General features: G+C 35.6%; 1 protein-coding gene across 12 annotated transcripts in view; it reads left to right on the plus strand.

Annotated features, from left to right (window-relative positions):
- Positions 1–24,922, plus strand: part of Rfx3 (regulatory factor X3) — a 293,033-nt gene extending 268,111 nt beyond the window's left edge. For 11 of the 12 annotated variants that reach the window (XM_087184012.1, XM_021252766.2, XM_004838227.3 and 8 more), the window contains 3 exons: positions 12,379–12,441; positions 13,375–13,417; positions 17,660–24,922. In XM_087184012.1, coding sequence (XP_087040138.1) covers positions 12,379–12,441; positions 13,375–13,417; positions 17,660–17,898 — 345 coding nt within the window. In that variant the 3' untranslated portion in view covers positions 17,899–24,922. The remainder of the gene's footprint in view (positions 1–12,378; positions 12,442–13,374; positions 13,418–17,659) is intronic. The other variant, XM_087184006.1, reaches the window with a different exon arrangement.
- Positions 24,923–27,209: the final 2,287 nt, after the last annotated feature.

Consider the following 27,209-nt stretch of genomic DNA (forward strand, 5'->3'; position numbering starts at 1 on the left):
ACTGTGGTATGATTCTTTTAATTATTTGGGGAAGATCCCCAGCAGTGGAATAGTGGGGTCAAATGGGACTTCCAGTCCTAGTTCTTCGAGGTGTCTCCATACTGATTTCCACAGTGGTTGCACCAGTCTACACTCCCACCACCAGTGGAGCAGGGTTCCTCTTTCCTCACAGCCCCACCAGCATTTGTTATTGGTTGATTTCATGATAACAGCCATTCTTTCTGGTGTGAGGGGGAATCTCAGCGTTGTTTTCATTTACATCTCTCAAATGACCAGTGATGGTGAACATTTTTTCATATGCTTATTTGCTATTTTTACTTCTTTGAGAAATGTCTGTTCATTTCAGCTGCCCATTTTTGGATTGGGTCTTTAAATTTGGGAGGTCTGATCTTTTTAAATTCTTTATAGATTTGAGATAGTAGACCTTTGTCTGAGGAAGAGCAGGTGACAATTTTTTCCCATGTTGTGGGTTGTCTCTTCACACTGCTGGTGGTTTCTCTTGCTGTGCAGAAGCCTTTTAATAAGAAGAGATCCCACTTGTTGATTATGCTAGTTCATGGGCAACTGAGGTTTTGTTCATAAAATCTTTTCCTACACCGATGTCTTCAAGGGTTCTACCTAACCTCTGTTCCAACTGGTTCAGAGTTTCTCTTTGAATATTTAGAATCTTTAATCCATTTTGATTTTAGTTTAGTGCATGGCGAGAGATACAGGTCTAGTTTTAATCTTTGGCAAGTTGAAGCCCAATTTTTCCAGCACCATTTATTAAAGAGGCTATCTTTCCTCCAGTGAGGGTGTTTGGCTCCTTTATCGAAGATGAGATGGCTGAGTGTGTCTGGCATTGTTTCTGCATCTTCTAATCTGTTCCACTGGTCCTCAGGTCTGTTTCTTTGCCAGTACCATGCTGTTTTTATCACAGTAGCTTTGTAGTAGAGTTGCAGGTCGTGGATTGTGATACCCCCTGCTATGTCCCTGTTACCTAGAATTGCTTTTGCTATTCTGGGTCTCTTCTTGTTCCAAATGAATTTTTGGATTGTTTTCTCAAGGTCCATGAAGTATGCTGCTGGGATCTCAATCGGAATTGCATTAAATCTATATAGCAGTTTTGGAAGTATGGCCATTTTCACTATATTAATCCTCCCTACCCAGGAGCAGGGGATGTCTGTCCATTTTCTGATATCATCTTCAATCTCTCTTTTCAGAGTGCCATAGTTTTCAGAGAAGAGGTCTTTGATTTCTTTCATTAGGTTGATTCCTAGGTATTTCAGTTTTTTGGAAGCCATTGTGAAAGGAATTATTTGCCCTATTTCTCTCCCAGTGAGTCTGTCATTCGTGTAGAGGAAAGCTATTGATTTTTGTGTGTTGACCTTGTAACCAGCTACTTGACTGAATTTGGTTACTAAGTCTAGAAGACTTTTGGTGGAGTTCTTGGGGTCTTCTATATACAGTATAGTATGTCATCAGCAAATAATGACAGTTTGACTTCTTCATTTCCTATCTTGATTCCTTTTATTTCTTTCTCTTGTCTAACTGCCGTGGCTAATGTTTCCAGAACTATATTGAAAAAGAGTGGTGATAGTGGACATCCTTGTCTTGTTCCTGATTTTAGTGTGAAGGATTTCAGTTTTTGACCATTTAGTATGATATTGGCTGTTGATTTTTCATAGATGGCTTTTCTCAGTTTGAGGTAGTGACCATCTATTCAAATTTTTATAGGGTTTTTATCATAAATGCATGTTGGATTTTGTCAAATGCTTTTTTTGTGTCTATGGAGATAATCATATGGTTTTTGTCCTTGGCTGTATTGATATAGTGTATTACATTGATTGATTTTTGTATATTGAACCATCCCTGCATCCCTGGGATGAATCCCACTTGATCAGGGTGTATGATCTTCTTGATGATCTTCTGCATTCTGTTTGCCATTATCTTATTAAGGATTTTTGCATCTCTGTTCATTAGTGAGATTGGTCTATAATTCTCCTTTTCGGTTGGGTGTTTCTCTGCTTTGGGGACCAACGTGTTGCTTGCTTCCAGGAATGAATTTGGGAGTATTGCTTCCCTTTCAAGTTCATTGAAGAGTTTAAACAGTAGTGGCAATCGTTCCTCTCTAAATGTCTTGTAGAATTCAGCAGTGAAGCCATCAGGGCCCGGGCTTTTCTTAGTTGATAAGTTTTTAATTATGTTTTTGATTTCATTGATTGATATTGGGTTGTTTAGAATTTTTAGGTCTTCTTTGTTCAACTTTGGTAATTCATGTGTATCTAGGAATCTGTCCATTTCTTCTGTGTTGTCCATCTTATTGGCGTACAGGCTGTGGAAGTAGGTATTGATGATCCTCTGGATTTCTGCTGGGTCTGTTGTAATTTCACCCTTTTCATTCTTAATTGGATGGATTTGGGCCTTTTCTTTCCTTTTTCTGACAAGGTTGGCTAAGGGTTTGTCAATTTTGTTGATTCTTTTGAAGAACCAACTCTTGGCTTCATTGATTTTTTGTATCGTTCTCTTAGTCTCCATTGAATTGATTTCTCCTCTGATCTTTATAATTTCCTCCCTTGTATGAGCTTTGGGATTGTCCTGCTCTTCTTTTTCTAGAAGCTTGAGGTTCATCATCAGGTTGTTGAATTGGGCTTATTCTGTTTTCCTAATATGTGTATTCAGTGCTGTGAATTTCCCTGGTAAGACTGCTTTCATTGTGTCCTATAGATTCTGATATGTTGTATTGTCATTGTCATTTAATTGAAAGAACTGTCTGATTTCTTCTTTAATTTCCTCTGTGACCCATTGGTTATTCTGAAGTGTGTTGTTCAATTTCCATGTGTTTATGAAGTTTTTGCAGTTTCTTTTGCTATGGATCTCCAATTTCATCGCACTATTGTCTGACAATATACAGGGGATAACTTCAATTCCTTTGCGCTTACTTAAACATGTTCTATGTGTGAGTATATGGTCTATTTTTGAGAATGACCCATGTGCAGCTGAGAAGAATGTGTACTCTGATTTTGTGGGGTGGAAGACTCTGTAAACATCTGTTAAGTTCCTTTGTTCAAGAGTTTGATTGAGTTCTAGTATTTCATTCCTTATTTTTTGTCTGATTGATCTATCTATTTGTGACAGTGGGGTGTTGAGGTCCCCCACTACAATTGTATTAGTGCATATATGACTTTTCATGTCTGTTAGTATTTGTTTTATATAGTTGGGTGCACTAGTGTTTGGTGCATAGATATTTATGATTGTCATCTCTTCCTCTTGGATTGTTCCCTTCACAAGGATATAGTGTCCTTCTTTGTCTCTCTTAATCAGTGTTGGTTTGAAATCTACTTGATCTGCAAAGAGGATAGCTACTCCTGCTTTTTTTCAGGTTCCCGTTGCATGGAGTATTGTTTTCCACCCTTTAACTTTCAGTCTATGAGTTTCCTTTTGAATTGTGTGTTTCTTGTATGCAGCCTATTGTTGAATTTTGCTTCTTGACCCATTCTGCCAGTCTATTTCTTTTGATTGGTGAATTGAGACCATTGACATTGATGGTTATAACTGAAACGTATTGACCTGTCATTGCCATGACTTTTTCTTTTTGTTGGGTTCTCCCCCTTTCCATTTAATTTCTTGTCATGCCAGATGGGTTCATTCTTCTTTGCTTCCTGGGGGTTGTGATCCTCAATGTCTGTTCCTAGGATATTGTGTAAAATTCTTTGGAGTGCTGGTTTGGTATTCATGAAGTTCCTAAGGTGCTCTTTGTCATGAAAGTATCTTATTTCTCCATCAATTTTGAAAGATAGTTTTGTAGGGTACATCAATCTGGGTTGGAGGCTATTTTCTTTTAGCACTTGGAATATGTCGCTCCAAGCTCTTCTTGCCTTGATGGTTTGTGTTGAGAAGTCTGCTGTGATTCTGATGGGCTTTCCTTTGTATGTGGTTTGTTTCTTTTCTCTAACTGCTTGTAGAACTTTCTTCTTCTGTTGAGTTTCTGGAATCTTAACAATTATATGCCTATGTGTAGATTTTTTTTTTGATCAAGGCTATTTGGAGTCCTGTATGCCTCCCTTATCTGTATGTCAAGTTCTTTTCCCCTGCTTGGGAAATTTTCTGCCATTACTTCTGTGAACAGTTTTTTTATGTCTCCACTCTCTCCTGTTTCTTCATTGACTCCAGTCAGCCTTATGTTATTCTTCTTTGCATCGTCTAGCAGCTGCTGGATTGATTTCTCATGTTCCCTTATAATTTTGAAACAATTTTTCTTTTCCTGGTCATTAATTGGCATCTTATCTTCTATATCTGAAATTCTGTCCTCACATTGGCTCATTCTGCTGTGTAGACTTTCATTGGAGTTTTTCATGTCCTGGAATTCTATTTGCATCTGTTTTATGGATTCCATTTGTTTCCTGTGTTGGGATTCCATCATGTTCCTCAGCTCCTCTCTGTATTTATTAATCATATCTTGCACTAGGAGCACAATTTCTCCTTTTATCTGAGAAATTATTTCTGATTTCATTTTTTCCAGATCCCTTTTTGTTGCCAGTTCAGTGGGTCCAGGTGTTTGAGTATCAGAGTGTTCCATCTCATTTCCCTTTGGGGTTGCTGTAGGTGATCTGAAAGTCTGGTTTTGAGACTTATTTACATGTTTTCTCATTTCAACTGGGGAGGGGGTATGCTGTTGGTATCTGCGTGGTTGACTTCCTCTGAGCTGGGAGAGGTGGGACAGGGGCCGGGAGTGGCGGTAGGGATGGTGGCCCAGAAGCCCCTTCCTCTGGGCTGGGGGCAGTGGGAGGGATAGTGGCCAGGAAGCCCCTTCCTCTGGACCAGGAGCAGTAGGATGGCTGCTTAGAAGCCCCTACCTCTGGGATGGGAGCAGCGAGACCCAGTACCGTGGTCTGGTGGTCCGGTGTCCTCAGCGTCTTTGTAGTGTGGAACCAGTTGGTTGTACAGAGGAGCGAGGGGGTGGACGGTGGGGTGGATAGATTTTTAAAAATTGATTCTGCACTGACAATCCAAAAGATAATATGTACAATTAGATGATTAGTTTTTGGACCATATAAAGATGAATTTAGGAGTCAAAATAAATAAACTGAAAATATGAAGCATATACAGGCTTTAATAATACTGAATTGTAACAGAAAAAATAGCCTGCAGACAATTTTTGAATGTTGAGTCAAATGATTCATGGAATTACAAAGAAACCAACAGCATTCATTGGTATGTAGCCAAAGTGATAATCAGAGGCAAACTAATTCAATGCTTTGAAAAGCACAACCAACAAAATAGATTGGGGAAGCAAGTCAATTAGAAAAGAAAATGGCAACATTAGGGAAGAAGCATAAACATAATTAGGCCTAACCATACAATTATAGCTACACTTGAATTAAATCTTAACTAGTAGGAATGAATGAAAGGTTTTATAAGTACTTATAAAATGCAGAGAAAGGATTTATTATAGATTTTCTGCAATTTGAAAAGTAAAATAAATTCCAAAAAGACATCTTATTTTAGACAATGGAAACCATTTCAGAGAATTTTATAGTCATCTGTTCTTAGTGCCTAGGACAGCTTAAAATTCTCTTTCCTAGAGCAAAGGATTCATTGGCAGTAATTCGCAAAATACGTATACATAGTTTTCATACATATAAAATTGCTGCTGATGCCAGCAATGGTCTATAGACTGATCCCAGAACATCACTTTATTCCAAATCTGTGTGGACTATTCCTAAAGAAGCTGATGCCCCCACATATGGGTAGGCTTTTCTACTTAAAACTTTCAACTATTTGAACTGTCAAATAGTTTGGGGATCATGATCCCCAAATCAGCAAGACTGCTTAGGGAAACATGGTAAAGTTTACTTCTGTGTTCTGCTATATATGCTGTTTGTGGTCCCGTCCGTCAGCTAACCACATGCCAGAACCTTAGCATCTTGCTGCCAGCCTCTCTACAGAATCGTGGAATGGTGCTAACGCAAGAAGGTTTTCTGAGGTCCATGGCTGGTTGTGATACAGTCGGTGTGATAGGTTGGTCCTCACGAAACCATCAAGAGGACCAGGATATAGCTTGTGCATTAGTGTAGGACTTTAATGTTACAGATGCTCAGTCTGCTTTTATTTAAATATGGAGTTTAGGGTTGTTCTAGTCTTACTATAGTATTTAGCTTTTTCAGTTTCAATTTCCACTTCATTCTCTGGATTGACTTCCTTGTGTAGCATTAACAGCTTTCCACTCTGTGATACTAATAAACTTATTAGATGCATGAATAGCTTTAAGAAACATTGATATGGAAATACAGTAAAAATTTTCAGATTGGTAGGAAATTGTATATAAAATTCAAATTCTATAAATGAAAAATAAAATACAAATATCTTAAGTGACCAATATATTATAAAAGATTATTTCCTCGGTACCACCACACCCAGTGAAGAACACAAACAATCAAATAAAAAACAGTATGTTCTAAATAGCTTAATCTGGTTGGGTGTATTTCCTTCAATATTACAAAAAAAATAATAATTTCATAGTGTTTTCCCCAGGCAAATGTGACAGTAACTTATGTGATAGCAGTAAAAAGTCCTCCAAAACTTTCTGTAGGTAGCTTTTATAATTTTTTTTTCTTTTGACTATAGGGGGGATTCAGTCCAGAACCTCATACATACCAGCAAAGCATTCCAAAGCATTCCACCACTGAGCTACATCACCAGTCCAAAATATCTATTTTAATTTATTTTAGAATTTGGAGGAATGTTAAATTGCAGATGGAACTAAGGTTGCCAACTGACCTTAAAATACGGAGCTGGAGCTGGGTATGGTAACACATGCCTGGGATCCCAGCACTCTGGGAGGCTGAAGCAGGAGGCTCACAAATTTGAGTGCAGCCCAGGCAGTTTAGCCACCTAGGAAGACCCTGTCTTAAAGTAAAAATAATAAAGTAAATAAAGTGCTGGATGTAGCTCAGTTCAAAGGCCTGGGTTCAATCTCTAGTACCACTAAAAAGGGGTGGGAGATTGTCCTGGATCATCTGAGTGGGGCCTATATAACTATAAGGGTCTTAAAAAGTGGAAGAGAAACAGAAATCAGTGTCACAGGGATGCAGTGTAAAAAAGACTTGAACTGACATTGCTATCCTAAAAGATGGGGTCTGGGGGGGAGGGCTGGGGAACAAACCAAGGAATGTTGGCAACCACTAGAAGCTGAAAAAAGGAAAAATTCTCTAGAGCCTTGAGAAAGAGACAATGCTGCCAACACTGGAGGTTAGCCCCGTGCAACCTGTTTTGGAATTCTGACTTCCAGAACTGTAGAATAATGTGTATTTTTTTAATCTACCAAATTTGTGGTAATTTGTTACATCAGCAATAGGAGTCTGTTATAGTATGAGAACTGTATTGCTCTGAATATTGCTCAATTACTACTTGCTGATTGTAGGACTCTTCTAGTGTATTATTTTTTCTTGCTTCTTCCTCTCCCTGACATATGTCTCACTCCATTAAGGACCCCACCCTGAAAACAGTTGTTTTCTGAAACTACTCTGGGTTTGCTTTTACCTATATAGAATGTAGGCTGTTGGTCTCTTAATACCTTTACCTACCACCCGAATTGAAATAAATTTCCCCTTAGGAAAGCTTGTCCCATCTGAATTTTCATAAGTGATGTACTTTTCCCTGTCTTGCAGCTTTTCTTGCAATCTTGTATCATAGACTTCTTCCCTCCACTAATTTATACAAATAAACATTTAAGTTTATCTCTTTATATATACAAGCATCTAGAGAATGAAAATGTTTTTCAGAACAACTTCCTTTTTGAAAAGATGACCCTTGTTTTTTTCCTCATGACCTTCATCCGTTGATGGCCATATGTATGAGCTATGCTTGCATTAAAAGCCTCTGGTTATGCAGCCTTCCATTGGCCAAAGTCCTTACACCTTACCTAATGGTAAAAAAACTCTTCCCTTCACTGCTCATGAGCTGGAGCAGATCTTTCAGAGCCTTACAAGGAACTGAAAGGCAGTTTCTCAGGTCAGGAGCCAGCAGACTATTGGCTCAGGGGCAAAATCTAGAATCATCTGTTTCTATAAATAAAGTTTTATTAGAACTAAGTCACACTCATTCATTTACCTATCATCTGTGGCTGTTATTGCACTAAAGTAGCAGAATGTAATAATTGTGATAGTCTTTATGGATCATAAAGCCTGCAATATCTACTTTCTGGCCCCTTTCTGAAAGTTTCCTGGTCCCTGTTTTTTCTTTTTCTTTGGGGGTGAGAGGTTATACCTTAGTTATCAGGCTTGGACAGCTTATATCTTAGGGGTATTGTTATCCTTCTATGTGTAAATCTATAATCTGGATGTATAACTGGAAGTTTTCTGTAGGAGGTTTCTGTATGGAATATCCACCTGGCTCCCAGGGTGACTTGTTCTTGCTTAGGGGACAGATAAGTAAGGTACAGTGGACCCTCAAGTTGCGAGTGGCCTGATGTACAGACAACTTGAGTTAATTAGGTTAATGAAAAGTTCATCTGCCTCTTGTTATCTATAGTGTGTACCCAGGTAAACATCCAGATCTCAGCTGTATTGACTTAGTTACAGCCAGCCCTTGGGCACCTATCGAGTTTGTAAGCCAAGGGTCCACTGTATAGTTCTTTCAGTGTCTTTTCAGGGTCCTGGGATGGTTGTCAGACTGATTATTACAAGTATGCTCTACAGTTCTTGGGAAATGATGATAATTATAATAGTAATGACAACAATAATAGTAATAATAAAGGTCACTTGTTAGGTGTGTCCTGTGTACCAGGCATTATGTGAAATGCTCTAACTTGCTTCTTTAGTTGGAAAGAACCAAACTAAGACTATGAGAGAATTTGTTTTGATTTGTTTAAACAGTTAGCAAGCTGTGGTTATACTCAAGGAACTATGTACAATTTAAATGTGGTTATAATTACCCATAACTCCTTTCTCCCCATAGCGAGATAAACTCTTTTCAACAAGGAAAATGTCCCTAAGGGTGAGATGTTCGTCCTGACCTCTTAACTCTTTTCTTCTACCTGCCTCACTTCTGGTGTGGACATCCCACTAACCCCACCCCTGCCATGGGTCCTCACTTGCTTGCTGTCTGAACTCCCTGACTTTCTCTACATTGTTTCAGTGCCCAAGAGCTGCAGTGCAGTGCTAGCGCCCCTCCCTTGGAAAAGTCAACCACTGCTGATTCTAACACACAGTGCACTTTTGCATATGTGAGCTGTACTACTGTTTGTTGAGCCAGTTTTCTCTCATTGTGCTTATGCTCAGGGGAAGATATTAGGCCTCAAAGTCCTATAATGCATTACCCCTCAACTGCCTGGCCACACTTAGGGTCTCACTCAGTTTCTATCAGGGATCCTGCCCATAATTGTCCTGACTATACTATCTGGTTGCCTACTTAGACCTCATGGCCATTTCTAGTCTTTGGCTGCCTTGAGCATACATTCTCAGTCTACTGTTGTGCAGTGGTGTTCTCTATTATGATCCTTAGTTAGGACCCAGAGGAAATGATTTCTAGGATAGGAAGTCATTCTAGAAAACAAGAGCATGCTTTGTCTGTGGTCCATTCTAGTTTTTACTTCAGAATATTCAGTTTATTTTTCTGGCTCACCACATTTTAATTCCTACATACATTGAATGCCATATGTTTTCTGTCTCCCGAACACTTTTAAGTTCCTTAATTTATGTTCCTTCCTATATGTATGGATCGTCCTCCTCCTCTCCCAGTTTCTCCCCTCTCCTCCCTTCCCCTCCCTTCCCCTTTTCTTCCTTCTTCTCCCTTCCTGTTCTCTTCCCTTTCCCCTTCCCTTTACTTTTTCTTCCCCTTCCCCTTCCCTTTCTTCTCCCTCCCCTTTCCTCTCTTTGCTACAGTGAGGGTCAGAATATCTGATGTCAAATGTAACATCACCATATTTACTATATGATAGACCAATAAGTTCATTGTTTTCAGTAGCATCAAGGTGAAATCTAAACTGTCTGCCTTGCATAAGCCTGTCAAGAAAAGGTTGTTCAAGAAAGTGATGTTGAGAAAATGACACTTGTGGTCATAATATTTGAAAGATAGCTTACCATGCATAGAACCGTGAGTGTACTTTTTAGATGGTAAGATGTCACATTGGTGAATAGTAGCCCCCTTCATTCCTTGTGCACAGGAAATATTATGAAACAATACTTTTATCCAATGTCTGGAGCTACAGCTTTAAAATAATCTTTGTACTTTCTTGCAAGTTTCCATTTTTTTCATCCAGATCCTTTATCTTTTCCATTTCTTCTTTTTCTGATTTGTGCTGGCCTAATTTAGGTCTCTGTCATCTACATGCTCTCTGTAGTGCTAGCATTCTTATGCCCACTCTCAATCTTTTGTGCCACTGTTCATGTCTTTTCTTGCTGCTACTTTGACCTGCTCCTGAAGCCATAAACCCCTGTGACTGATTTCCATCGCTGCCAATGCTCTGACCCTATGTGTCTAAACTTTCCCTAAGGTTTCCTGGGCTTTCTCATTTTCCGGCTGCCTCCCTATCCTTCATTACAGAAACCACTTGTGACTGTCATCACCATGAGGAATAGTGTTTCCTTGACTGATAGTGGTTAGCACAGTGCTCGGCACATAGTAAGTTCTCAGAAACTGATTCTCCAGAATCTTGACCCAGTCTGTTTGTAGGATTAAAGTGGTTTTCTCCTTATAATTCTATATACTTGTTCCTCACATGTAAAAAACATATAAAAACCTTTAATTGCAGCTATATAAGGTATTAAAATCATAACTCTTCTTCACTGGAATTTTAAAAAATCTTCTCTATTTGCTTTAAGTGTAGAACTTTGTGATTAATCCCAGAGACACATTATCCAGCACAGAGCATAGTGGCAAGTAACCAACTTTTAATCTGTGAATATTATTTTACTAATGATAATAATCACTGGAACTTTAGTAGTTTTGGTTCTTTTAGCTTTTGCATCATGACTATTCAAATATAGTCATTCAGAATAAGTAGAAACTTTCTAAGGAAAATATTTACATTAAGGAACTTGTCATGTTTTCAGAATTAAGGAGCAACTAAATGCAGTGTTTCTTTCGAAGAAAATTTTCATGGACACCCAGTCGTTTGTGCAATCCTATTAATTACCAGTACCAGTAATCACAAACAACAGATTTTTCAACAACAAATTAAAGGCAGGTTGACCATCCCTGATCCAGTATTCTGAAATGTGAAATGCTAAAACTTTTTTGCAACAATATGAAACTACAAGTAGAAAATGCCAACCCGGACCTCATATGATGGGTTTCAGTGCAAACACAGGTAGACTAGAAATATTATGTAAAATCATCTTCAGTCTAGGTGTGTAAGGTGTATATGAAACAAATGAATTTTTTGTTAAGACTTGGGTCCTATCAGCAAGATAGTTCATCATGTATATGGAAATATTCCAACACTTTAAAAATCTGAAATCTGAAACACTTCTGGTCCCAAGCATTTTGGATAAAAGATGTCAACCTAAACTCACTTTTTATGAGCATAGAGATCTGCTTAGGATCATCACTGCCAACTTGTTTTTAGAACTGGCTCTTGAGTGTCATTAAATATTCACCTAAAATACATTTTAAAAAATCTTATGTGTTGTGTCAAATAGGAATAATTTAATGATTCTTCAGCTTTGGACATTCTCTGTTTATAGTTCTAAAATATATAAAGAATACTAAAAATGGTTAAAAATCCCTTCTGGTTTTTGTTGCTTAGCATATATTCTGTAATTCAAGATATCCTATATAATTCACACTGTGCATTTTATTTAGATTTATACAAGGTTTTGACCCATGTGATTCAAGGAACAACTTCAAAACAACAGTTCAGTATTTATCATTTTATATTCATTGCCTAGTGTAATTATAAAGTAATAGCACAGACTTTAGAACTAGGACTCTGAAAGTTACATGTCCCTGTCTCCTTCAAAGCAGTCACCTAGGGAGGCTACACATTTGTTCCAGTGAACAGTAAAGCTGCCATGGCTTAATAGTGATGCAGAATGCCTCTTTTTAAACTGCTTCTGAAATGCTAAGAAATCATGAAGAGTAAAATAACATATTATTTTAAGTACCCTGAATTGTGGTAAAGATAATTTGGTTTTGTGAAAATCATCCCAGAACCAAGTGCAATGAATAAAATTTGGAATCACAATTGGATGTAAAGTAATAAGATGGACTTTCTTGAATGATGCATAAACTAACTCTTGAAATTGATTGTCAAAGAGGAATTCCAGAATCCCAGAACTTGGAATAAATGTACAAGCTCACAAGGTAGCTACTATGAAGAAAAATACTTTCTTAGGTGGGGGAAAAAAAGCAATGTGTGTATGTTTGCAAAATAAGATCAGTTTTATTACTTTATAGACATACCTTGTAGATGAAAAAAATACTCCTATCATGGAACTCTTTATAAGCAAACTTCTGAATGTAAGTAGAATTTCTGTCTCATCCTTTCTAAGCCTATTGAGAAATCTGAATTTCTAATGACTTACTATGTAAAAAAAAAAAAAAAAAGTAATGTCTACCACTTTAAAAAGCGGATCCTTTGTGCTTTCACTAGACCTTTTTCTGATTAGCTTTGTTACTCATTATTTAATTTTTTACTTAATGTATCCATCTTTCTTCATGCTGAGACCCTTAAAATATACTTTTTCACTGTAAAATTATTATCAAGCTATTGAACCAAAATTGAAAATAGCATCTAAGTTGAAGGTTATTAATTGCTCCATATTACTGTGAACTCTTGCTTGCATTAATAATAACCAGATGCCTTTTCTTTTTTAAACATGGGACCCTATTTTCTTGATAAATAAGAATATCAATTAAGTAAGAGAGACAGATAAAATTAAAATTTTGTAAAAAGGAATACTCTCAGCTTTGGTGCTCCAATTACATTTTTCATTTTAACTAATAGAGGTAAGCCAAACTGCTGGATCATGTTTCTCTAATGTAGAAACTCCAGCTGAACTCATTGGCCATGTGTGATAATTAGAGCTGATGTGTCCTGCTTGATTGAGGCTTTTCCAAATTTATTTCACCACATTCATCTTCATCTGGGTCATTCAGGCCCCTTCTTTTTTCAGTGCTGAGTTGAAATAATAAAAAGTAAAATAGAGTGTGGAAGACAAAGAAAATTGTTATCCTTCTGCAAAGAGGCAAAGACAGCTAAATTGTGACATAATTTAAACTTCAAATTTGACAAGTCTGATTGGAAAAGTATGTGACTCATGGAGTTAGAGATCAAAGTGGTCACTAGTTTACAGTTTTAAAAAGTCATAGAGTGGTGTTTTTACCACAGGCTGATAGAATATTTTATTCTGCTTGATAGTAACTATTGCACAAATGACTATTGTTTTGCAGTTTGGTGATTTAAATGCGGTGTCTCCTGGAAATCTGGATAAAGGTAAGAATTGAAAATAATGCACACTTTAAGGACTTTTTTGACTGAGAAATTCTCAAGAGAGGAAAATACAGTGTATGTCTATAGTACTCTGATATTGTAGCATACAAACCTAAAGTAGCATACAAATTCTACCCTCTTTCTTCAAAAATAAGACTTAGCCAGATAATAATCAGCCTTGAAAACTAGAGATGAAAAATGCCAGCCCGAATCAGCCTTTCCGTACCTTACCTGCCATCCCTATTCTCTTGCTTGGTGGCTACTCTGTGAGGGAGGTAAAACAATCATAAGCTGGCTGGGGCTGGCATTTTTATTCTCTAGTTTTCAAGGCTGATTATTTTCCAGCTAGGTCCTATTTTCAGGGAAACATAGTAGATGAATATGACAATTATTCTCTATTATTTTGCCATTTTACTCCATCCATGTGCTTGCTTTCTTTTCTGTTAATTAAATGCAGAAAATTGAACTAAAATACAATACCAAACTGTAACTGTTTGACTAAAATTCATTATAAGTAACAAGAAATTATTTCTGAACATGGCCTGGAGAAAAATGATAAAATAGGACTGGGCATTTTTATTCAAACCCTACCGGACATGAAGAAGGATTCCTTGGCCTACCTACCTTATTAGTTACATTTCAGTGGAAAAATATCTCTGAGGTAGCATTGAAGTTTACTGTACAAACAAGATGGGTAGTGGTATGAATTAAGAGAGCAACATATATACTTGTGAAATTTTAATACCAGCATTGCTACTCATATATAGTATAATATATGTGTGATATATATTCATGAAGAAACTCACAATGAAAAAAATCACACAATAAAAAGAATAAGGGAGGGCTTGGGGAAGTTGGAGTTAGGATAGAGCACACAAATGCTATTCAACTTTATAAGAAGAGCAGAAATGAGAATAATACTGATAAAAATATCAGTATAATTTTTAAAATATGCACATTTTGTAGTAAACAAATATGGTAGTAAATGTAGCTCACTTTTGAAAAGTGAGGCGGGGTAATCTCAGGTGTAGGGAATCATTTTGATTATTGATTTCTGGAGACAAGAACAAAATGCATAAAGACTTGGGAGAACTGTACAATTAGACCTTCCTGGACAGAGGGGAAATTGAGCCAAGAGGAACGACTTGGAGAGACTGCAAAGAGGTGCAGCACTGCTCTCTAGAGCATTTTGTTTTAAGGCACTCAGTTATTCAGCTTCACTATCTTTAGGGTAGAAAATACTAATATTCTTGGGAAAGTTACATGTGAATCAACATCATTCTTATGGGAAAGTCCTATCAAGTCTCTTTATAAATTGTGCATTCTTTAATTCCCATTTTAATAAGATGTATAGGATGGGCCAGGGATTTAGCTCAGAGGTTTCATCGCCTGCTGTGCAAGCACAAGGACCCAAATTCGATCCCCGGTACCAAAAAAAAAAAAGATGTATAGGAGCAGAGCAGGTAAATGAGAGAATTATAAGCAAAAATATTGCTGCAAATATACAACCTATAGGATTAACCAAATAACCCCTAGAAAAATAAATTAATGATAAATGGCAGCAATCCTCTGTAAAGTGGTAAACCAAAGTCTTTGGCAAACTGTAGTAGCAACTAATTTTACTTTATCTATTTTTTAGAGAATAATAATGGTTAATATATTGTATATCATGATCTTTAAAAAAATGGCCAAAATGTTATTCAGAGTATAAGTCACAGCCAAAAAAAAAAAAAAGATTCTCTCTTACATAGAAGAAACAAAAAGACAAAATTTTTTATCCATTTAAAAGCAACTAATTTTAGACTTTTGTGCATCAGGATTCTCTAACTTCAAGTGGCTTTCCAGAAAATGTCTTTGAGTTTCTATAGGAGTAAAAAAAAATGTCTACAGAACTGCATTGATTTGTCCTTAGGAACTAGATAAGGCTTAATTTGCAGATCACTTTGTAGCCTATCTAAAAGAGCCCTGTCTCCTAGAAATGGACCTAAGTCAAACTGATTCGGAGTACTTAAGTTTATTCAGCCCTTTACTACAAGCCATTTCCATCCACAGCAAGGTAGATAAAAGGAGTTTCTTATTCTCTCCCTCCACTTCCCTACCTGTAGTAGGATTTTTTCCTTTTCATTCCTGCATCTTTTATTATTTTGACCATTTTTTTTTTTAACTTTGTGGAGAGGAAGCTGAGAAGCAGAGTGGTTTACTCTCACCTTCTTGGCATGGCTAGGCTGGTCTCGTTCAGCTCTAAGCCTGAAAGTTCTTTAAATGGAGCCAAACTGGCACATTCACAGCCTAAATAAGAAACATGAACTCTTCAGGATTTTAATGCGCTTTTGCTAAAGTGACGATTTTTCACCTCATAATAAGAATGATCACCCAGTATAAAATTTTCCAAAAAATGCAGAGAATTAGGTTTGATCAGCTTATGTTGTATTCATGTATGAAAACATCCCAATGAACCTCACTAATATTTACAATTAATATCTGCAAATAAAAATTTTTAGAAAAATAAACCAGAAAGTAAAACTTCATAGTCACAATCCCAAGTGACTGCTACCGTTAGGAGTTTGTGTGAGAATATTTCCAGACATTGGGCTCATATATAAACAGATGAAACAACATAAAAAGTATCATACAGGTGTGTGTATCATATCCTCTTAATGAAGCAAACCTCTATCAAAGTTATCCCCCTCCCTGTAGCTAGCCAGGCCTTCAAATATGCTTGTGCTGACAACTCTAATATTATGAGATTTACTTTCAGGGTCAAAGAGTTGACAGAAGTTAGGCCAAGGCACAATTTGCCTCATTTGAGAGTACTTTCATCGCTTAATAATGCATTACAAACATCATTTCTAGCTGGCACATGTTAATCTCAACTTCTGTAATCACAGACACCATTTCTCACTCAGATCATGCCAGATGTGCATTTTCACCTCCTAGCACTTTTCTGTGGAAGCATCTTTGTCTCTGAAACTTCTGCTGTGGGTGTTCCCCAGATGCTAAAACTAGACTCAAAACTGCTTAGAAAGGGTTCAAGTTAATCTGATAAAGAGGTGTTTGTTATATGCTTGTTGCATGTTAAATGTTGTAGAGTAGGGTAGGGTATAGGGTAGAATAGAATAGAATAGAATAGAATAGAATAGAGTAGAATAGAGTAGAATAAAATAGAATAGAATAGCTGACTATGGTTACAAAAGCCATTATAATAAGTCAAACATCTAATAATAAAATCTACTTTATGATAAATGAGGTATTGGATATGATTCTATGTGTATCTTTTTTTTAAAAACAATATACATATTGTAAGTAAAGGAAAAAGGCTTTGTAAGGCAGGGTTATATTCTCCACTGCTTAAAAATTATCACTGATGAAGAGATATTCTCTGCACTCTTCTGTGGAAACTCATACACAGTAGTGAAACTGTATGGAAATATTTTCTCTCTCTGCTCTACTTTCGATTTTTAACAGTTTATGCTGTCAGATACTAAATGGTATTCCATTATAATGATGCTTTACTTAATATAGGATGTATTCAAATTTGGGAGTAAGTCACTAATACATTTAATTTCCAGAAGTAAATACAAACTCTTAATAGCATTAGTGTTGCCAAGAATGGAAATTTATTGTGTGTTTTTAAGCTGATACTGCTATTCTCTCATCATTTTTATAATAAAAATTCAAAGATTTATTTAATACTGTGATTTATAACATTGACATGTGACCCAAAATCCTTACAACATCCCTTGCTTACACATATAATAGTTATATTGTAAATCATCATGGGTCTTGCTCATATTAACATCAGCACAGATGAAATTTATATTTGATGTAAATCTATGGAGGAAATAGAAAACTTTTCATCTTTTTTAATTAAAATTTTCAGCTCAGTACATTCCATAAAACCCAGCATAATCTGCCAGAGTGACTTACATTGACGTAGACTGTGCCCTTATTTAATGTAGAGGCTTTATGAAATTCCAAGGTCTTAAAAGAACTACATTAAAATATCTATCATGAATTGCCAAGAATTATTTATCTTTGCTATGTTTAAAAGAATTGTAGATGCTCAATACAGCATTGATACAAGTAAAATCCCATGAAAGGAAAACCTACAAGGTTTGTTCCCCTGAGAAAAACTAAGAGGTTGCTTTCTTAATGTACTGTATTAAAGTGTTTCTAAAGCACGTGTTGATAGCTGTTTTCCAATTTGTCTTCTGATAGTAGTCTTGGTATTATTTGTTTGTGCAGATGAAGGCAGTGAAGTGGAAAGTGAAATGGATGAAGAACTGGATGACTCTTCAGAACCTCAAGCCAAAAGAGAGAAAACAGAGCTGAGCCAGGCGTTCCCAGTGGGCTGTATGCAGCCCGTTCTCGAGACTGGCGTGCAACCAAGCCTCCTGAATCCAATCCACAGTGAGCACATCGTCTCAAGTACGCAGACTATCAGACAGTGCAGCGCTACAGGAAACACCTACACTGCAGTCTAAAGAATATTAAAACATATTTTTCCAGCTTACATTAAACCTGTTGATATTGGGCTTAAGTTGAAAATTTAATAAGCCTGAAGGTCGACTGTTGTCAAATTTTCTGTGTGCTGAACATTACCTTTTTGGAGTTGTGAAATGGAATGGGTGTATGTATTTTTCCAGGTCCTTTTTATTTCTTAACATATACAAGTTATTTGCCTCTAAATAATGAGGGTTTTTTTCCCCTTAGTTTCAGGTGTCAAGAAGGATTTTTACAACACTTAATGTCAGTGTTTTTGTTTTCTTATAATTAAAAAGTAATTTACATTTTGTAGCTTAAAATATTGTATTGTTGATTGTTAGTCTTGGTGTATGATTTCATGTGTAAGTTTTTTAATTAGATGCACTTCTGTGAAATCTCAAAAGAAATGAATTTCTTTGATTTACACTGGAGGCATGCCCATTTGGCAGCAGATGCATCAAATTTGCTTTTGAAAGGTGCTTTTCATTGGACAGAACCATAAGACACTATTTTGATAAGATTTTGGAGTATGGAGAGAATACAGAGCATTTTTATTATAGTGCTAGAGGGTTGGGAAGGACATCTATTTTTCTCTGAAAAAAAATTGAGCTGTACATTTATCAGTTCAGAGTAAATGACAGAATTGCAAGAGATTATGCTAATATGTACATAATTTGTGTACATAATTACTAAATCATGTTAACAATACAAGCTTTCCGTTAGGCATCGAATTGTAACTATTGTTTGCATCCCAATTCCTCTGTTTAAAGACTACTGATTCTGTATTTGGGACCACACAGCTCAGATGCATTCTGCTGTTGAGTGGGGCTGTTATAGTTAGATACTAAACTGAAAACATGACTTGACTTTTTTTTTTTAAGTGTACATGCTACTTATGCTGAGCTGGACATACAGGAAACCATTCCATTTGGATGACTTTCTTTTATTCCAGGTCTTTTTTTCTAATAGTAGTTCAATATGCTGCTATTATAAAAGAAAATTTATAGAATACAAGGAATGTAGCAACCTGCATATCGTTATTTCCTTCTAAAATATTTCCTGGTTTCTAAAGTATGTGGATTTAAATTTTAAACAGAACCTGAAGGCAGTGTAACTGGCACACCTCACTGTTACTTATCCCCAATTCGGTAGGATTTGGATAGGTGGCTGGACAAACCATTGCCATTGAAGAATGTACATCAGGGATCATCGTACCTCGGCTAATACATGGTGCCTTAAAACAGAACTGAAGCTAAGGTTTAGTAAGGTTTATTTTGTTCATGTGAATAACTCCTCAACCCATTTGACAAAGTGTGCCTGTCATTTTCAGATTCCTGAGGTAAGGACAGGTTACATGTTCTTCAAAGGAAGTTTAGGGAAAATGAAGCAAAACAGAAAGACAAAACTCAGATTCCCTCTTTGAGTGACCGTGAACCTATTTTTTATTCTTAGAGCTGAATATTACTTGATTATAAATCTGATTGCTTAAGGGTATGGAATAGCAGGCTAGTTTTAATACTAACTTGTTACATAAAATCATATATTTTAGACCATTCTTATCTAGTTACAATTCTGGAAAGTTAACAAAGTAAGCAGGTACTTATCGAAGTGCATCTTTTCAGTCTAAATGTTTGTCCATGTGTCTAGGTGTCTGTGTGTCCACATGCACACATGAGTTCCTGTAGGACAGGAGTCTGCTACAAAGTCAGAAGGTGAGATCTTAGAGAACATACACTCATCCCCATTTTGATTTGCATGAAAAGCCAAGGTTCTTTTGAGCACTCAAATTATTAATAAGGAAAAGGCACAGCCTTTCATTTAAATATTTGTAAAAATGAATCAGCAGAAGTCAATAAATAATTGAAGCCAAAAAAAGAGGAAAGCACAAAATGATTTACAGATTATTAATGAGACCTATATCAAATATTTATCTTTCCAGGTGTTTTGGGATGAGGGGATGGGGATTGGGAAGAAGAGGGTGAGCCAATCTGTAAAGTTAAAAATACGAAATGGCTTATCAATAACATACAGTGTATTTTTTTTTTTTTTGAGACAGGGTCTCGCTATGTAATTCAGCCTGGCCTTATGTTCACTCTGTAGTCCAGGCTGGTCTCAAATTCATGGCGATCCTCTTGCCTCAGCCTCCCAAGTGCTGGGATTATAGGCGTGCGCCACCACGCCAGGGTCATACAGTGTATTAAACTGTTGTTGCTTGATTGCCTAAGACTACTCAAGATCAACAGCATTTCTTAAGTACAATTTAAATGTTTTAAATATAATTTTTAAATTCAAATTTTGTATTGTATAACTTAGTGATATATTTGAAAATCTTCACTAGTATCTGAGTTATCACCTTCATCTAAATATCATTTAAATTACCATCCCCCTCTTTCCTCCCCAAAAGGTAGTGAATTTGCATCACACACACAGCAAAAAAAAAAAAAAAAAAAATTATAAACTGCAAAAGACCATGAATCTATTTCATTGTGCATGAGGAAATGTTTACACATAAAATTAAAATTAAAAAAAGAAAAACCACTCTTCATTTTGGCTCTCCTTTCTGAGTTTTTTCAGCTTCCTGTCTCTACCTACTATCCCCAGAACTGTATTGGACCAAATGTATTTAGTGTTTTCATCTTGTTTGTTGAATGACTTTAAATATATTTATTATCACTGTTTCCTTTAATTTAATGATGGATGTATTTGTTTCATTAGAGGAATCTGATAATAATGGACAAGTTTAAATCCATTGAGAGTTAAGCACTGGGGGCCCTCCAGGATTCAACATTTCTTCCAATTGTTCATGGTTTGTTCTAAATTAGGACATATTAGATCCTATTAAATGTTATTATTTTTGAAATTGACTATAAAATATTCTTATCGCTTTTAGGAATAATTAGGAATATTAATTCTTTGTGGCTAGTGTGATTGTGACCAATACACAAAACAATAGCTATGGTTGATGCTACTTCCAATTATTTGTAGTTCACAATAAGACACACATATTTTCAGCAATTTTTAATTTGAACTGTGAAATATTTTAAAAAATATAAACAGCGATTTATATATTGGAGCAAACTGGAACAATCACCTATGCTGTAGTTACTGAAAAAAATTTGGTGGTGGGGGGTTACTGGGGATAACTCCTTCACTAAGCTGCATCCCCAGCCCTTTTTCTATTTTCGTTACAGGGCTCTGCTAAGATGCTAAGTTGCCCATGCTGGAGTTGAACTTAATGATACTTCTGCCTTAGCCTCCCAGAGTGCTGAGATTACAGGCATGTGCCACCGTGTCCAGCTAGTTATTGAACATTTTATTTCTTTTTTTTCTGTTTATTAAAACTATGACTTTTCTAAATAATACTAGCCACTAATAACCTCATAGTAGATTTATTGACACATGACAAAAATACACATTTTAAGGACTTACTGGTATTTCTTGGCATTGTAACTAAACACTAGACATGAAATACATCAGCATAAATCCAGTGCTGCACTGTCAGTGAGGAAGAATGTAAGAAAGGTATGTTGACTATTTTTAAGTTTCAGAAAAGATGTTCCATATGCTAGGATCCAGTATCATGAGCATAGTTTGATCTTGACATATACTTTGAGAATCATACCTAAAAGATTTGCATTTACAAAACCAGTGAACAATAGGGTGGAATGGGTGAACCATCTCCTTGGAACACAGTGCCCAACTTTCTATTTTTTCTTTGGATATCAAGTTGCTGGTCAATTTTCAGGATTTTCATCCAAACTATGTTTGGACTGACTGTATAAGTCTTACTGCCTTTTCAGAAATCTGCTTTCCTTTTTGTGCTTTTTCTTGTACTGTATAGCACGGTTCATGCACCTCTCTTTAGATGGTGTACTTTAAAAACAAGTAAAATTTCAAAAATGGATTTATCACTGCATACCTAAAAGTAGTAGTGTTCAACATGGACTGCCTATGAGTTGTAGTAGACAAGTAAAACAACACATGCTTGTAGAACGCTGTAAAAGTCATTCAGGAATGAATGCAGTATCAATACTGGAATCATGAAACTTTTTTTACAGGAATGCACTGTCTAGAAGTGCTAAATGCATTTTCAGATTTTAAAAAATTACTCAGATGATATATTGGAATGTCTGAAATAATGCTGTGCTTGAAACATTAATGTAAAAGAAAAACAAATGTGTGTCACTGTGATGTCAGTCCACCCTGTGTGGACACAGGACAAAGTTAGAAACCTTGGCAAGTCACCTTTGTATGGAATGTGAGGCAGTGGTTATATACAACACATTCACTTTTTGATAATCTCTCCTCCCCCCTCCAAAGTTTTTGAGAAGATAACATCCATCCAAAACTTGAAATCACGGCTTTTGTAATCTGTGTAAGTCACGCCGGAACCTGGGAGAGGAGAGATGGCATGCAGTGCTATTGAAATTAGGCTTGTCTCTAAATCAGAACAACCTCCATGTGTATGATTAGAACAAATCAATGAATGGAATCCTAGTATTTCTGCAAGTTTGGTGATTTTAAAAACTGGAATAGAAGCATTAATTCAGTGCTTAGTTCTAGTGTTAGAAAAACCCCTTTGATGTAATGCCTTGTATTAACCCTTTGAGCATTGTAAGATACACAATGGGGGACAAAGCCTTTCAGATCATTTATTTAGACTTAGACTGGTAAAATATACTCTATATCCAAATGTCTAATTATGTTGTTTTTTTTTAAGGGGGGTAGGAAGAAAAAGTGTTCCCACGTGAGACACTTGCATTTTATATACAACTCTTAATTTTCCTTCAAGAGGGCTTGATATATATATATTTATTCCCAAATATCACTGCCATCTAAGTAAGTGTACTGTTTACAGAAAAAAAAATCAACTTTTCTAGCATCACATCATGACTCTGTAAAAGAAAGACAAGTACATGGGCTTTTGTAGACCTATGTTGTAACTGATTTCTGCACATTGAAGGTATCCAGATTGCCTTTAAAAGGTATGATTTTTAAAGGGGGGGGTGGTTACGTTTCTTCTTTTTTCCCAAGTCAAATGATATCATTTATTTAGCTTTAGAAACTTCAATGTAAGTAAAGCCTTAGGAAGAAACAAGTTCAAGTGAATATAGAGACTCTGAACTCTTTGGGGCTAGTTTGGCCGTTTGGAGTTGCATCGCTCATAAAATATTGTTTGGGAATTCATACAGGGCATAATTTTATCTATGCTCCAATACTTTAATACTTTGTCAGAAAAATTATATATATATAGATAGAATGAAGAGCAAAGCACTTGATTTTAAGCTCATCTGTCAGGAGATGCTGTGACTACTGCTTCGGATATCTCTAAATGACAGTCTGCTTATACCATCGCTGGTTTTCTCCAAGGGAATCTCTATGCACTTGATTCCCTTTGTCCCCTGCGTGATTGAACATGAAAGCAGTGTTGTTTGCAGATGTGCTTGTGCTTGCGCTTCCCTAGCCGGGCACAAATGAGAGTGTAACCTATTCTTATGTCTGGTAAAAGGACATCCATAGCATAGTACAAGTATGCCGTACACATTGCTTTTTAAGGCAATTTAGGAAGTAAAACATACAAATTACTCATGTGTTAACATGCAATACTCAAAGGGTTTTAATTTAACTCTTCTTTTGAATTCTTCATGATGATTTACTGTAAATGCTTCTCAGTTTGCATGCCTTGATCATTGCTGCTAGTGATTTTATGTGCCAGTAGACCTAAGTTTAGTTTACCAATTTTACTTAAATAGTAAAAGCCACTTACAAAGTGACTGCCTAGGATTATTTTTCCCTTTTGTTTAAAGTAATTAGTAATGTGTCTTTTTAAAAATAAATGTATTTGTCTTTTATTTGGTCTTGGTATTTGATTCTTTTTTTTCCTTCTTACCTTTTTTCAGTCAATTATGATGTTGGGATTGGAAGCCCTGAGTAATGAAATATTTGGTAAGAATTGTTTATGTAGGTCAATAATGAGGACAACAAATCTTTGTTAGAAGAGTTTTGAATTGGGGAGGAAAGAAAAAAACTATTGATTGTTGATAACAAAGCAAATTTTTCCTTCAATAAAGTAGTAAATGATTGCCTTGTTTTAACCTGCTAAACACAATTTTAAATGACCCAATTAAGAAGGTATTGAATTTTATTCGTTTAAAAGCATCTTTTGTACCAAAGCAAATTTTTTTCTCTACTCATCTCTATCATCAATTTGGACCTATGGTGGTGACCAATCTGTTGGTTACAGAAACTTTGAGTGCCTTGAGAAAACTTGGAAATTTGTGCCTGAGGTGGTAAACTTTTAATTAGATTAATTGTAGTGCTTACCAATCAGTTATTCTACTATCACTCAGGGCTTTCGTACCTTCTAGGAAAACTTCTTTCATTGTGTTTTTTTAAGATATTGTATTTTTTTTTAAGTGCCATCATTTAAATTTCACTTAGTAAGTGGCAGATTACATTATTCAGTCCCACAAGCACAGAAACATAGTAACACTAGGAGATATCTGAACATTTATTTTACAATCGACTGAATATATTATGTAAATGAGGTAAGCAACTTTTGTAGAGATTGTATGTGTGAGATAATGTAATGTTCTTTTCCAGTTTTTGGACTACAGTTGAATAAACTTTTTAATTATTTAAAAACACCTTTACCGAATAACATGTGATGGTTTTTTTGTATAATGTATTTGATTTTGTAAATACGTATTTCCTGATGTGATTTTTGTGAGAAATGCTAAATCTTTTAGTATATCATGTCCTCTCAAAATTGGCAGGAGCTAAATAATAGTTTGTGGGCGATTTGTATTGTGTACTGTACAATAACTGGGGAACTTTTATAATTATAAAAATATATATTAACTTTTAGTGTGTTGTTTAAACAAATGACTGGAACATACTAAAGATATTAGTAGGATTTTTCTGAATATTTCAGACTTGAACTCAGGCTAGCTTTCTTGTGTTTTTCAAAACAAAATGGTGTCTTGTCTTTTAAAATCAATAAATTTGTTTCCTTGTTACAAATGCATTTGAGATGGCTTGTTTTTTCCCCCTCAAATCATTATCAGGAAGCTTATATTACAGTACTTCATCTAGAGTATAGTATCTCTGTCATTCATTAGCTTAGAAACAAAATTAAGTTGTTTTCCTTTTTTGTGTCAAATTAAATTGGCAATTTTTACACATGAACAGCAAAAAAAGAGAAAACAAAATTATAAACCCAGCAGGGTACAAATCTTACCCTCAAAGAAAATTAGTGATTGAGTGCTATTTACTTTCAGAAGCTGTCAACATTTCCATTGTAAGTCGAGACTTTTGAATGCTCATAATGTGTTTATGTCACTTCACATACTTGGTACCCAAGTTCCTGTCTTAAATTGAAATAGCTTATTAAAATTCATTTTAAACACTTTTAAAGATCCCTTACCCCATTATTTCTTTCCTTGAATGCATACAGCAAAGTCCACTTTCTGGTGTACATTACTGTGAGTGTGAACAAATGAAAATGGTCCATAACCACTACAACAATCACATATTATCCAGGGATTTAGCTCAATGGCTCCGTGCCTGCCTTGCAAGCCCAAGTTCCTGAGTTCAATCCCCAGTAACAATCACATTTAAAGTTAATTTTTTACCTTGCAGACATTTTGTTTAGATCTTAATATTTACAGTCTCCTCCTAGAATATGGAGCAGCCAACTTTTGTGATTTCTTTAAAAGAAAGAAATGCAAGTCAATATATTCTTTTAGGAATCTCAAGCATGGTTTTTTCACATCACAGTTATCTTTAAAACCAAAATATTGACATCTTAGTCTACAAAAACACCAGTTCATTCTATCTTATTTGGACATTTGACCCAGTAACTTAAAATGTATCCAAATAATGTTATTTAATAAAGACAGAATTATAGCTAATATTAGAGACAGTACTAAATACAAAAAAAATGAATATGATCTATTTGGGTATTTTCATGTTGTAGACATTGTCACTTGTGAGATATTTGGGATTTTTTTTTTTTTTTACAATAATGAGTTCCCAGCTTCTGATCTTACTTTTAAAAAAAAACAAACCTTTTTACTGGTACATACCCATCATATATAATGATCGCATTTATCATAGGGAACTTATACCTGTACATAACACATCTCAATTTTTTTTTCCATTCAGCCCTTCTTCCCCTCCCCATTTACGCAAGCTTTGTTTCCATTTTTTCTTCTATTTTCTGTTTTTCCCTTTTCCCCTCCCTTGTCAGATTCATTTATTCATTTTGTAAGACCTTATAAAGTTAATTATATATACAGATTGAAAACCAGACTAAGGGCAAAGAACATATAAAACATGTAAGAAAACCACACTAAATCAAAGTACACTTATAGATACATTGTCTGCAATGGATTATAATACCTTTTTTCCTCTTTTTTTCCTATTATCTGTCTTTTATCTCGTATTTTATGTGGACACTGAGTTTTTGGAGAAACCATATGGTATTTAAGTTTGTGTGCACTTAATATTATGGTCTCAAGGTGCATAAAAAAGGGGTGGAGGGAGGGACAAAAAAGGGAATTGAAATATGACTGTAATCATATACTGCAAATATGTACTAACAAAAGTAAAAGCAAAGCAGGCTAAAAATGGTATATGCAACTGAAAACTATAAAATGACCTGTTCTAGAATGTCATCACTAAAATTTAAACTTGATTTAAGTGTAAAACATGACAAATCTAGAAATAGCATATTAATAATTATTAATAGTACATTGGTTCTTTTTTATCAAAGCATTTTGAAACTCCAAGCATTTTTATAATCTTAAAAGATTATTGAGTTTAAAAAGCTGTGCTGAATCTTTCAAACTCTAATGCCATTTGCCCTAGATTTGATGTTAAGGTTGAAATGCATTAATAAAGCCAATCAAAGTTGAGATGACAAAATGAAGTCAGAGCTTCTGAAGAATTAATTGATTTTAAAGTTACCAGTAGTAATTCTCCGCTCGGGACTGTATCCACTCATGATAAATAGCAAACTTTTACAGGAATTGAGGAAACCTTAATGGGCTATTTGGAAGAATGTGTTACGTGTTAAAGGAATTATTTTTCTTTAATGATAAAGTATATCTACCACCAGACCTGTTCAGATAAAATATGGAGAAAAGTTGGACAAATAAGTACCAAGACAGCTGTTATACTCCCCATTTCCTATTTGATCATTAGGCCTTAACTGATAAACACCTCTTACTAATTCCTCTACCTGTTGCATGTTCTTTATCTGGTAGAACCTCCATTCCTTAGAATCTTGTATGTATTGGATTATTGT

This window comes from Heterocephalus glaber, unplaced genomic scaffold (assembly GCF_053883595.1).
Source record: "Heterocephalus glaber isolate CG9 unplaced genomic scaffold, H.glaber_assembly_v1.0 deba00001481, whole genome shotgun sequence".
NCBI lineage: Eukaryota > Metazoa > Chordata > Mammalia > Rodentia > Bathyergidae > Heterocephalus > Heterocephalus glaber.